We start from the raw sequence: 13059 nt of genomic DNA on the forward strand, positions 1-13059 counted from the left end.
GGACGGTTGGGAGACAAGACCTGTGGAGAGTGTACAGAGAGTGTTCCATAAACTTGGAATAGTGCCAAGTAAGTACAAAGGGTGAGAGGAAGACTACGAGCCTTCAGCATGAAAGACCCCTAGAGACCCCCAGAGGAGACTGATTCGCATGCTCCAGTAGGAGGAACTGGACCCCGGAAGCTAATTATAATAATCTACTTTTTTAGAAGTAGTAATGAATATGTATTAGTCTAGGTGCATAAAAATCAGCTGCTTGATGTAACTGGTGTGCGTCCTGGTGGAGCAGAGACTCCCGGTGCACCCAGCGCTGTTTGCTTACCTCTATTCCTTTATATTCTTTTAATAAATCCTATTTTTTATTTAATCCTAATTTGAATCCTGAGCCATTTATAACAAGGTCTTCACATAACATGGACAAGAACCCCCCAGACATTCTCCAGGCTGAACACTCCCAGCTCTCCCAGCCTCTCCTCATCTGACGATGCTTCAGTCTCTCAAGCATCTTTTTGGCATTTACTGGAAACATTGCACTACATCCAGGTCTTTCTTGCACAGGGCAGACCAGATCTGCACACTGCACCCTGGGTGTGGCCTCAGCAGGGCTGAGTAGAGAGGTAGGACCAATTCCCTCAATGTGCTGGCAAGGCTCATAATAATGAAGCCCAGGGTGCTGGAGGCCTTCTTTGATGTAATGACACATGACTGGCTCCTGTTTATGTTGTTGACCACCAGAAAACCCAGATCCTTCACTAACAAGCTGATTTCTAGCTGGTTGGCCCCAAGCAATGTCTTGGTGCTGGGTGTCCTTCCTGCTGGAACATTTCACTTCCTGCTGGAACATTTCACTGAATTTCACGTGGTTCCTCTCTGCCAGGTTCTCCAGCCTGCTACAGTTCCTCTAAAGAACAGCACAACCATCTTGTGTGTCAGCCGCTGCTCTCAGATCCATATCATTTGCAAATTTCCTGAGGGTGCACACTGTCCCATTGTACAGATGGTTAATGAAGGCACTAAACAGAGTTGGCCAAGTATTGCATCCTTGTAGGCTGCAGTCATGAGTGACCTCCAGCTGAATTGTTTCTATCTGGTCACAACCCTCTGAAACCAGACATTGAGCAAAGGTCCAGTCCACCTCATTTTCCATTTGTCTAGTCCATACCTCATTATCTTCTCTAGGAGGGTGTTAGGGGAGAGTGTCAGAAGCCTTACACAAGTTAGGCAACTTCTACTGCTTCCACAACTTCTACTGTGCCCTTAAACCACAAAATTCCATGATCTGAGGACATCTTTTAGTGGAAGTCTGCAGGTGGGTTAAACATGGTTTCCACTTCATAAATTCTCACTGACTCCACCCAGTCACATTCTTTGGAATTTGCCCAAGGATTCCCTAACAAGATCCTCCACAACTCAAAGTCAGGCTTCCTTGCTGCAGTCTTTTTTTGTTCTGATTTCAAGGACTTGACATTCTAGAAGGAAGGGTTGGAAAAAGTGTGGCAAAAGGGGCACTGTGTACCTCATCCGTCTAGATGTCCTCTGCTTCCAGGGCCCTACCTTCATTTAGCAGTGTGCCTGCATTTTCTCCAGCCTTCCTTTCACTGCTGATCTCCTTGTAGATGTCTTTCTTGTTGTTCTTCATGTCCTTAGCCAGATTCAATTCCTGGAGGGCTTTGGCTGTCCTAACATTATCTCTGCATGCTCATAAATTCAGCATTGATGCCCTCCAGAAACACATTTGTTGTGGTTTAACGTGGCCAGCAGCTAAACACCACACAGCCGTTCGCTCACCCTCCCCCCTCCCTCTCTGGGATGGGAGAGAGAAATGGGAAAGTGAAGCCTGTGAGTTGAGATAAAGACAGTTTATTAAGACAGGAAAATAATAATTACAATAGTAATAATAACAATAATAATAATAACAATAATGATGATTATACTACTACTAATAATAACGTGTACCAAACAAGTGATGCACAATGCAATTGCTCACCACCCGCTGACCGATGCCCAGCCTAACCCCGAGCAGTCCCGGCCTCCCCACCCCAGCTAGACACCCCTATATATTGTTTAGCATGACGTCAGATGGTTATGGAATACCCCTTTGGCTAGTTTGGGTCAGCTGTCCTGGGTCTGTCCCTTCCCAGCTCTTACTGCACCCCCAGCCTGCCCGCTGGCAGGACAGAGCAAGAAGCTGAAAAGTCCTTGGCTTAGTATAAGCACTGCTCTGCAACAATTAAAACATCATGTTATCAGCACTCTTCTCATCCTAAGCCAAAACATAGTACCCTACCAGCTACTAGGAGGAAAATTAACTCTTTCCTAACTGAAACCAGGACACCATTAAATGGCTTGTGCTCTGTTGTGTGGGTATTCTAGCAGAATTGGTGTCTTTCAGTTTCCCTCATGAGGACCTTTGCCTGTAAACATGAGGCATTTTCCAGTTGTCTGAGGAAGGTCATGCCTTCTGCTGCTTTTTTTATTAGAGGACATCTCTAGGTGACACCAACTACAAGGTCATGTGTATTGGTCTGCCTGCTAAATCCACACCCCTGAGCTCTCATCACCAACACCAGGGCAGAGCTCCTTGCATTGCTGCTGCTCTCACACAGTAATGTCTGCTCCCCCTCCATGCCTTACAAGCTTGTCCAACCCTGGCTGCACTCCTGTTGCTGGCTGCCACTCTGCTATCCAAGATGAGATCTCTGTAACCACACACAGACCTCTGGTTCCTTCTTCTCTTCTACATCCTGTACACATCAGTGCGCTGGCACTTCAGAGAGATGCCCAGGAATTCTGATTTCCCAAAAAGGATCACAAAATTATAGAATAATTGAGGTCTGAAAGGACAGGTTTGGAGACAGTATTGATCCATACAGTGACTGACCTCCAAATAGACTGTGAACCACAAGACTGTGAGCCCAGCTGTCTGGGCATGTTCCATTCCGCCTCACTGGCTCCTCATTCTGCCCAGGCTTCATCAGCATCTCTGTCAGAATCTTATGGGAGATAAGTGGAAAGTGGAGAGTAATTTCTTTCCTCTGCACTTCCACCCAGCCTTTACTTGTTTTGTTTTCTTTTCCCTTTTCCCTTTTCCCCTCCCTTTTCTCCTTCCCCTTTTTTCCCTTTAGTTAAATTGTTAAATTAATTATAATCTTTCCTTAATAATTACTTTTCCCTTTAATTAAATTATCCATATCTCAACCTGTGAGTTGTTCTTTGCTTTACTTCTTTCCCTCCTCTTCTAAGGAGGGGGAGTGAGAGAGCGGGTGTGGTGGAGTTCAGCCGCCCAGCATGGTAAAACCACCACACCCAGATGGATGGGAATGAGTGCTGCCAAAACTCCTTCCCCAGGGATCTTTAGATATGCAGGATGCTTGGAAGGATTATGGAGCATTTCCAAAGGCACTAGGTATGTTCAGATATGCATGAGGATGATCGGAATCCCCCGTCGGTCTCCCTTGCCTGTGCCTGCTGCATCCCCATTGCCTCCACAGAGACTGCAGACACCTCCTTTACCTCAGATGCAGAGATATCACACAGAGGCTATGAGAGAGTCAGCTCACACCCAGATACATACTTTATGTGGGCTCCAGGAGAAAGAGAGCAGGTTGATGCCTCAGCAGAAGTGGAAGGAAACCAAACAGTTGTGAAGGAACAGGGTAACCACTTATAACAAAAGCAACAGAAAAGAATGTATTAATGTACATTAATAAATCATACATACTATATGCATAAAAAAACAGTAACAACAACTACAAACAAACAGGTCTGTCATGGGACAGACTGTGAGTCATTTGTGGAGAGAGAGAAAAAGTTTATCACTTCTGAAAAATGTCCATGAAATCACTTTCCTCAGGGCATCCTTCAGCTCCTGCTTCCTCATGCTGTAGATGAGGGGGTTCACTGCTGGAGGCATCACCGAGTACAGAACTGCCACCACTACATTCAAGGATGGGGAGGACAGGGAGGGCGGCTTCAGGTAGGAAAAAATTCCTGTGCTAATAAACAGGGAGACCACGGCCAGGTGAGGGAGACATGTGGAAAAGGCTTTGTGCCTTCCGAGCTGAGATGGGATTCTCAGCACAGCCCTGAAGATCTGCACATAGGACATAACAATGAAAACAAAACACCCCAAAAAGAGAAAACCACTCAATATGAGGAGTGCAACTTCCCTGAGGTAGGAATTTGAGCAGGAGAGCTTGGAAATCTGGGGGATTTCACAGAAGAACTGGTCCAAAGCATTGCCTTGGCAAAGGGGAAGTGAAAATGTATTGGTAGTGTGCAACAGAGCATTGAGAACCCCACTGCCCCAGGCAGCTGCTGCCATCTGGGCACAAGCTCTGCTACTCAGGAGGGTCCCGTAGTGCAGGGGCTTGCAGATGGCAACGTAGCGGTCATAGGACATGACAGTGAGAAGAAAATATTCTGCTGACATGAGAAAGGGGAAAAGAAAGACCTGGGCAGCACATCCCGAGTAGGAAATGGTCCTGGTGTCCCAGAGGGAATTGGCCATGGCTTTGGGGACAGTGGTGGAGATGCAGCCCAGGTCAAGGAGGGCGAGGTTGAGGAGGAAGAAGTACATGGGAGTGTTGAGGCGGTGGTCGCAGGCTACGGTGGTGAGGATGAGGCCGTTGCCCAGGATGGCAGCCAGGTAGATGCCCAGGAAGAGTGCGAAGTGCAGGAGCTGCAGGTCCCGCGTGTCTGCGAATGGCAGCAGGAGGAGGAACTCGGTGATGGAGCTGCTGTTGGACATCTGGTGGTTCAGGGAATGGTGACCTGTCCAAGAAGAAAACAGAAGGAGATATTAAGGCAGACTTCAGAGGACTCATTCAGGTTCACACTGGACTCATGGGGCTTCCTATATGTGAAGGGAGACGTTTTCAGTGGTTGGGTCCCTGAATAGCATGAGTGGCATTTGGTCCAGTGAGGGTTTTCCCTATTTAGCACCATGAGAGATTATGGCATATTGGCCATCAGCCTGTATATGGGAAGAAAGACAGATTCATCTCATCCTAGTTTACCCTCCTTCACAGATGATATCAGAACCAAAAGCAGGCTCATGAAGGCACAACTGGCCTAGTCATTTGCATACCTCTTTGTTTTGATAAGTTAGACTGTCTTCACATCAATTTCCCTTTATCACCTTTTACCCAGGTACTGTATGTGTAATGGTATTTTAAAAGCTTGGAAGTACCCTTTCTGCCTTAGACGAAAGTAAAACTTCACTCTCTGCTCTCCAGAAGAGAAAGTGCAACAAAAGTGTCTTCTTCTGTACCTCTTTAGGATTTAGATTCCCCCGTAACATCAGAGAAATGGTAGAAATGCTCGGAGGCAAAATGCTCTGGTGTGGGGTGACTGCCCCCAGAGGTTGCTCTGAAAAAGAGCCCGGACTGTGCTGAGTGTGAATGCACAACTCCTCTCTTTCCCTGCCCAACTATGGGGAGAGGGACAGGACGAGGCTCCTAATTCATGTGGCTGAAATAAGGGCTCTGAGAAATGCAAAAGGGCACAAAGAAACAGTGTCTTTCTTGGGGCCTGTTGTAGCTTTCCAGGGATTACCTCAAGCTGACATCTCCTCAGGAGAGTGACCTCATTGCCCAAACTGAAAGGACTGCATTGCACAGAACTTGAAAATTTCAAAGGGGACTTGGGCACCTGTGTCCAAGTAAAACACTTCCGGGGCAGGGGCAGTGCCATAACAGGAGCTTAACATCCCCCATCAGCACTGTTATTGCCAGAAAGTGCCACAGCGAGAACAGGAGCGGTGCACACAAATGGAGAAAGAAGGAAATGTACCGTCTTCCTCCTGCTGAGAGGAGACAGCCAGACACTCAAGAAAGCCTTCTCTTTCTGCAGCTGTTCACGCCACCCCCAGATAGCAAAGTCACAGGGCTGTAACTCCCAGACTCCCCACGGCCTTGAAGGCAGAGGCTCTGCTGGGGGGAGAGGAGAACGAGGTGGCTTACTCAGAGGACAGCATCTGCATGGGAGGGACAGACAGGGAGCAGCCACAGCCCACCCACCAAAGCATTTCTGTCACAAGATCCCTCACCTTCTCTGCCAGTGTCTTTGCTGCCCGCAGCTGTCCCTTCCAGTAGCTGCTTCCCACATCTCCTTCTTGTCATCACTCACAGACCCCAGCCCAGCCCCTGTTCGCACAGTTTTGCCCTGCAGATACCCCCTGGCAGCAGGGGAGTGATCAAAAGCATCTCCCTGCTTGCAGGTGCACAAGAGCAGGTCAGACAAACCCAGATGTGTCCAGCAAAGGCGATGCTGGTGCGGTCTTTAGGCAGCACAGTGCGTAATAGACCGTTATGAGGTACCTGGCAAATTTACTGATTTCTCCTGATGAGGATCTTAGTGCTGTATTTACACCTGACAGTGCCAGTTCATTTTCCCTTAGGAGGAAACAAAAATGACTGACTTTACAAAGTCCTCATCTGAAAGCTGTCATCCCTTGCCTGTATTCTTAGAAACACCCTCTTGGAAGTCTCCTTCGTGTGCTTTGGATCTGTAAGCAGCATGCCGAAGGGAGCAGCCTCCCACCGGCAGCAGGACCCTGCCCTGCCAGGGGGGCTCCTTCCACCCGCAGCTTCTCCCCGCAGCGCCCTGGGCAGCTCCCCGGGCAGGCTGAGTGCTGAGCCTGGCAGGCGGCAGAGGCCCTGCCCCGGCACACAGCCCCTGGGGCACAGCAGGGACCCTGCTCTGCACCACAGCCCTGGACACCCCTGCCTGCACCCCCAGCTTCACAGCCTGCAGCCAGCCCATGACGAGGGACCCCTTATGGCCTTCACGCTGACCCTGCAGCTAAGAAACACCTGCTCTGGAGCTTGTGCTTCTCCACATTGAAGAACCACCAAGTGCATCCTGCCTGAACTTCTATCGGAAGTTCTGGGTCTGGGAAATCTCCATGATACCTCTGTGCATTGCACGGTAGAAAGAGACTTACCCTGCTATGTGCCAGGAAGATTTCTCCTCTGAGCTCTCAACATTCTCATATTCCACACAGCCAGTAACCTCTATCTCCCTTCTCTCCCCTCAAAGTGCCAGCCGCAGGAAGTGCCCCCAGCCCTGCTGCGCTGTGCAGAGGAGCTGCTCGTGGGCAGAGCTGTCTCTCTGCAGTGCTGCCCGCTTGCCAGGAGCTCCCCTTGGGCCCAGGAGCCCGGCCCAGCTCAGCAGCAGAGGCCCAGCCCAAGGCCTCCCTTGCTCTGCCCCCCACCAGGCTCCCTGCACATGGCCCTGGGGCTCTAGGGCTCATGGCTCCTGGAAGGCAGCAGGGTCTCTCCTGGGGAACACACTTGGAAGCAGACAAAGCAAACACTGACTGGCCCTCTCTAAACACTGTGATGACTGATTCCTGCAGCAGGAATTGCCCTACCTCTGTGTAGGGCTACAGGACATGCCAAAGTTCCTCTCTGTTCAACTTATTCATCAGTGAAGTGGACGATGTAACTGAGTGCACCTTCAGGAACTTTGCTGAAGACATAAAGCTGGGAGGAGTGGCTGATACCCCAGAGGGCTGTGCTGGCATTCAGAGGGACCGTGACAGGCTAGAAAGATAAGCTGAGAGGAATCCCATGAAGTTCAACAAGGGCAAGTGCAGGGTCCTGTCTCCTTCCTAGGGAGGAATAACCCCCAGCACCAGTACAGGCTGGGAACGACCTGCTGGAGAGCACCTCTGCAGAGAAGGACCTGGGATTCCTGGGGGACATCAGGCTGAGCACAAGTCAGCACAAGTTTTGCCCTTGTGGCCAAAAAAGGCCAACGGGATCCAGGGTGCATTCAGAAGAGCATTGCCAGCAGGCCAAGGGAGGTGATCCTCCCCCTCTACTCAGCCTGTACTGGTACTTGGCATTATTCCTCGCTAGGAAGGAGACACCACCTTTTCTTTGTGGTGTCAAATGCATGAGAATCCTGACAGGGTCAGAAAAGTGGCCATATATTTGCAGAGTAAGTAATAGGGCTGAGTTCTCCTGAAATGCTGCTTCTTACTTGACAGAGTGGCACACTGCCATAGTAACGGTGACAGCCTGGCAGCTTTGTGCCTTGGTATTACTGTGAGATCAGCCAAATGGGATGAAGGTTTTCTTTCTTGTCCTTTCCGTTGAGAGAGGGGTTTTGCCTCTCAGCAGAAGCTATCACTGCCACATGTCACCTGGGCAACCTCTGTGAGTGGCATGCAGCCTTGGGGCCCAAACTTGTGCAAAGACTTGTAAACAGCAGCAATGCATTGATGACATCATCATGTGGGGCAACAGAGCAGAAGTTATTTTTGAGAAAGGGAAGAAAATAGTTCAAATCCTTCTGAAATATGGTTTTGCCATAAATGTTAATTTAAATTAGTTAAGGGACCTCCACAAGGGATCCCACAATCACCATGCCAACCGGGCAGCTTCCACTGCCCTGACAGGGACACTGGGCAGATGAGAGCCTAAAAGTACGGATCCCAGCCAGGAGCTGACCTGTCAGCTCCTTCACAACCATGTTCCTCCTGTGGGCCTATGAAAAACTTGAGACACAGCTGAGCTCCTCACAGCATTTCTACTCATCTCCTCCTTGTGGCCTGCAAGCTGATCAGACACAAGCCACCTCACTTCATCTTTGAATGATGTGTGAATGCTCAGCAACTTCACCATTCCTGACAATATGGCAAACAGTTTAAGTTAGAAGTAGCTGAGGAGATGAAGTTGAGGTTTTTAGATCCTGGGAACTGGAATATTGGTAGTTCAGTTTCCAGGTTAGGGTTTAGGACTCAGGGCTTAGGGTTTAGGGTGTAGGGTGTAGGGTTTAGGGCTTAGGGCTTGCCTGAGGGCTAGGGTTAAATAGAGCATTTCTATCCTAGTGATAAGGACAGAGATTAAGGTGAGCAAGAAGTTAATGTTATGGGCTTATGGGTTTGAGCTTTGGCTTCAAGGGAAGGTTTGAGGTTAAGCGGGAGAGTAGTGGATTACAGTCAAGGGGAGGAGTAGCAATTAGGGGTTAGAAACAGAGTAAGAGCCTAACAGGAATGTTTTCAGAATCAGTGTTGCAGTAGCATCAACATTCCCTGAACCCTCTTACCTCTTCAAAATTGGTAGTTTCTTCTGGTCAAGCCCCTCTTCCCTCCCCCAGATCACACACCTCTCCTGCCCAGGCTTCTCCTGACTTCCCCATATCAACTGTCTTCTTAGGGGGTACATTCTGATAGTTTTTATGATCTCAGAGTATCTTTCTAACCTCTGCTGGCTACTCCATTCCTGATACAGAAGTGGCATTGTAGTCAGGAGGGAGAAGGGCACAAAGTTCTGTAGGAGCAACCTGCACAACGTATCTAGCAGCTCTGCACCACCCCAAAAGTGCCCTTCCTACCCACCAGCTTTGGATCTAAAATGGCTCCTACAGCTCCTGGGTAACTTTTCACAGGCTATCAAGCACACTTCAGCTCCCCCCAGGCACTTTGGAGGCAGTGGTCACCTTTGTGTGGAAATCTGAAAGAAGCCACATTTTTTAGGAAAAAGATGAACCCTCTGACATGTGACCCTTTATCCAAGACCTCTTCCTTTATGGGGATTACCAGATACTTACGAGGAGAGGATCGCACAAACTACATTCATCCAGGTGCTTTTGCCAGCCTTTCAGATAGGTACACTGGCAGATATGAATGGCACAGATCCCAGCTGGCAGTCAGGAGGTGGCCTGTAGGCTACTTCAGAAAGAAGTCAACTCACAGTCCATTTCACAGACTTAGGACTGCATTAGGAATCTCTGAGGCACCACTGACGTCTTAATACGATACCTACAAAACAGACCCTTTTTGGCCCAGGACCTGCCCAGGTAGAAGTGAGCTGGTTGTGATCCTTCCGGCCCATGGCACTGCTGCTGGACTCCCAGCCTCTCTGAGGCACAGGAGCCAGTTCCGTGCCAGTTCTGGGAGTTGCTAGGGCAGGAGGGACCTTGCAGGCAATGTCCGAGCCCCATGCCTGTTGGCAGTCTCTCAGCTCCTTGCACACAGTGAGGATCACACTCAAGTCCAGAAGCTGCGTGCCTGAAGCTGGCCTAGAAGACACTCAGAGGGAGCTCCGAGCCCCAGCTGCAGCTGGCGGTGCTGCTCTGCAGACCGAGGGGGCTGTGGTGCCTGCTACCCCTACTCCCCTCTGCCTGTGCTGCTCAGGCTGGGCAGAAGACCCAACTCACTGGCGATTTCTTCTGTTGAGACCCTTTCAATCTACCCTGATGGCTCAGTAGCACAGGACAGTGCTTGGCAGGACCATAGGGTGTCTCTAAGGGCAAAAAAATGACATGGTTTAATGGATGATCCTGGCGGTAGGGGAATGGTTGGACCAGATGATCTTGGAGGTCTTTTCCAACCTTACTGATTCAATGAATCTGTGATAAGGGCACAAAGGGCAGGCAAGTGCTGCACTCAATCCAGATTGCGGGGTTTCAAATAAACTGTCCTGAACCACACTTGACTCTTGGATACCTTTGCCTGCTGGCTCCTCACAACCGCTCTGGGCACTGCAGAGCCCTCCATAGCCCATGGGCTCATCATGTTCTCCTTTTTCTTTGGGATACTCTACATTGGATGGTCACTCATTAGATGAAGAAACACTCAGTGCCCACACAATCTCACAAATTCTTCCTCTCCAGATTGCTCTCCAGGATGCCATTTACCATCAGTCCCAGCACCAGTTGGACAGTACCAGGCAGGAAAGTCAAAGGCCAGTTACTGTTTACTGGGCCATGTGCAACCAAGAAGGATACTGTCAGTTCAGCCCTCAGTTCAGTCCTTCACTGATCACTCTGGGACTCTGATCCATGGTGAAGCCCAGAAGCAAGTGGCCTGTTCAGGGAGCAGCACCTTGAGTGTGTTCTTGACACCAGCATTAGAAGAGGTGCATAGAGATGCCACTGCACAGACAATAGGGCTGTTGCCAAAGCATATGAGATCTTAGGAGTAACACATAGGCAGGGGCACAAAGGAAGAGCTTGGAAGTGAATGGGGAGCAGCATGGAGAAGGCCTCGTCCTGCTTCTGGCCATAGCTGCGTCTCCAGGGAAGCAGCAGCCCCAACCCAAAGGCAGCAGAGCCCAGCGGGCAGTGAGAGGAAGCCCTGAGGGACACTGGGGCTGCTCCTCCACGTGGCAGCTGGGCTCTTGGCCCTGAGCCCCTCCTGTGTGCTGGAGCTGCTCCTCCAGCTGCAGGGAAGATTGGAAAAAGTGGCAGCTGAGACCAGTGAATTTCTGATGGCTTATTTTATTTATTTACACTGAAAGATTGGTTCTTTAAGTATGATTGGGTCAAATAAACTATAATGAACAACAGGTAGGATGATAAAAATAAACTTAATCTTCTCTAAAAAAAAAAAATCTTTTTCAAGATTTTCATTTCTCTGAGAAATCCTGCCTGTCTTGTTAAGATGATGGTCACGTTTCTGATGCTTAAGAAGCAAGAATGTAAATAATTTCCTTAAGGTATCCTTCAGTTCCAGGTTCCTCTTGCTGTAGATGAGGTGGTTCACTACTGGAGGCACCACTGAGTACAGAAGAGACAAGACCAGGTCCAAGGATGGGGAGGAGGTGGAGGGGGACTTGAGGTAGGCAAACATGGCAGTGCTGACAAACAGGGAGACCACAGCCAGGTGAGGGAGACAAGTGGAAAAGGCTTTGTGTCGTCCCTGCTCAGAGGGCATCCTCAGCACAGCCCTGAAGATCTGAACATAGGAGAAAAGAATGAAAACAAAACAACCAAATAAAAAAGAAACACTAAACATAAGTGCCCCAACTTCCCTGAGGTAGGCATCTGAGCAGGAGAGCTTGAGGATCTGGGGGATTTCACAGAAGAACTGGTCCAAAGCATTGCCTTGGCAGAGGGACAGGGAAAATGTAATGGCAGTGTGCAGCACAGCATGGAGAAATCCACTGCCCCAGGCAGCTGCTGCCATCTGGGCACAAGCTCTGCTGCCCAGGAGGCTCCCGTAGTGCAGGGGCTTGCAGATGGCAATGTAGCGATCATAGGCCATGAGAGTAAGGACTGAAAACTCTGCTCCAGTCAAGAAGGCAAAGAGAAAGACCTGTGCAACACATCCTTCATAGGAGATGGCCCTGGTGTCCCAGAGGGCATTGGCCATGGCTTTGGGCAGAGTGGTGGAGATGCAGCCCAGGTCGAGGAGGGCGAGGTTGAGGAGGAAGAAGTACATGGGGGTGTGGAGGCGGTGGTTGAAGGCTATGGTGGTGAGGATGAGGCCGTTGCCCAGGATGGCAGCCAGGTAGATGCCCAGGAAGAGCGCGAAGTGCAGGAGCTGCAGGTCCCGTGTGTCTGCGAATGCCAGCAGAAGGAACTCACTCACAAAGCTGATGTTGGGCATTTGCTGGTTCTGGCCATGGGGTCCTGCAGAAAGGAGCAGAAAGCTGGTGATAATTAACCATAGAGTTAATTCCTTAGAGAAAAGCAATTTCCATTCCTTATTTAAGCACTCCAACGTACTTCCACACTTCCAGGAAGATATTTGGCAGGTCTCTTTCATGTGGCCTGATTGATGCTACCTGAGGGTGTCTCTGGGAGCATCGGACTCTGCTGTGGGCAATGCAGGCATCACCCCTGCTCTACAGAAATAAGTAAAGAGCAACATGGGGCAATCTCAAATTAAATTCACTTCTGATATATCGAAAATTTCCACTTTGTTGTTCCCAGTTTACCCATCTGTGGTGGAGGGTTGATGGGAAATCTTTATTGTGTTTTCATTCCTTTTCATTCATATTCAGAGGCAAAAGACTGTCCCTTAAGTTTGGAGTGTCCTTCAGAGAGGACAGCCAGCCTGTCCATAAAGGACATGCTGGCATCTCCTTGAGCTTCACGACAATTACATTCACCTGGAAAAAAATCATGACACTGCTGAAAGCAGAAGAATCTAGGCTCAAAGGGCACATCTCCAGACACCGTACCCTGTCCCCATACTCTACTTCCCCCAAGCACACCGAGGGCTCACTCCATGTGCATGTGAAACCCCCATCCCCAGCCAGCCTGCAGACAAGAACAGCAGCAGCACGGCCAGGTGGAGAAGCCAGGAGGAATGGCACCGTGCTG

The 13059-nt window shown here is 49.6% G+C and overlaps 1 protein-coding gene across 1 annotated transcript; it reads right to left on the minus strand.

Annotated features, from left to right (window-relative positions):
- Positions 1 to 3784: 3784 nt before the first annotated feature.
- Positions 3785 to 4747, minus strand: LOC113841935 (olfactory receptor 14C36-like). The gene has a single exon (XM_027448629.3). The coding sequence runs from the start codon at positions 4745 to 4747 to the stop codon at positions 3785 to 3787; it is 963 nt and encodes a 320-aa protein (XP_027304430.3).
- Between the last annotated feature and the right edge of the window lie 8312 nt (positions 4748 to 13059).

This window comes from Anas platyrhynchos, chromosome 30, assembly GCF_047663525.1.
Source record: "Anas platyrhynchos isolate ZD024472 breed Pekin duck chromosome 30, IASCAAS_PekinDuck_T2T, whole genome shotgun sequence".
NCBI lineage: Eukaryota > Metazoa > Chordata > Aves > Anseriformes > Anatidae > Anas > Anas platyrhynchos.

Coding starts and splice junctions, on each gene's coding strand:
- LOC113841935 (XM_027448629.3), bottom strand. CDS start 4,747: ATGTCCAACAGCAGCTCCATCACCGAGTTCCTCCTCCTGCTGCCATTC.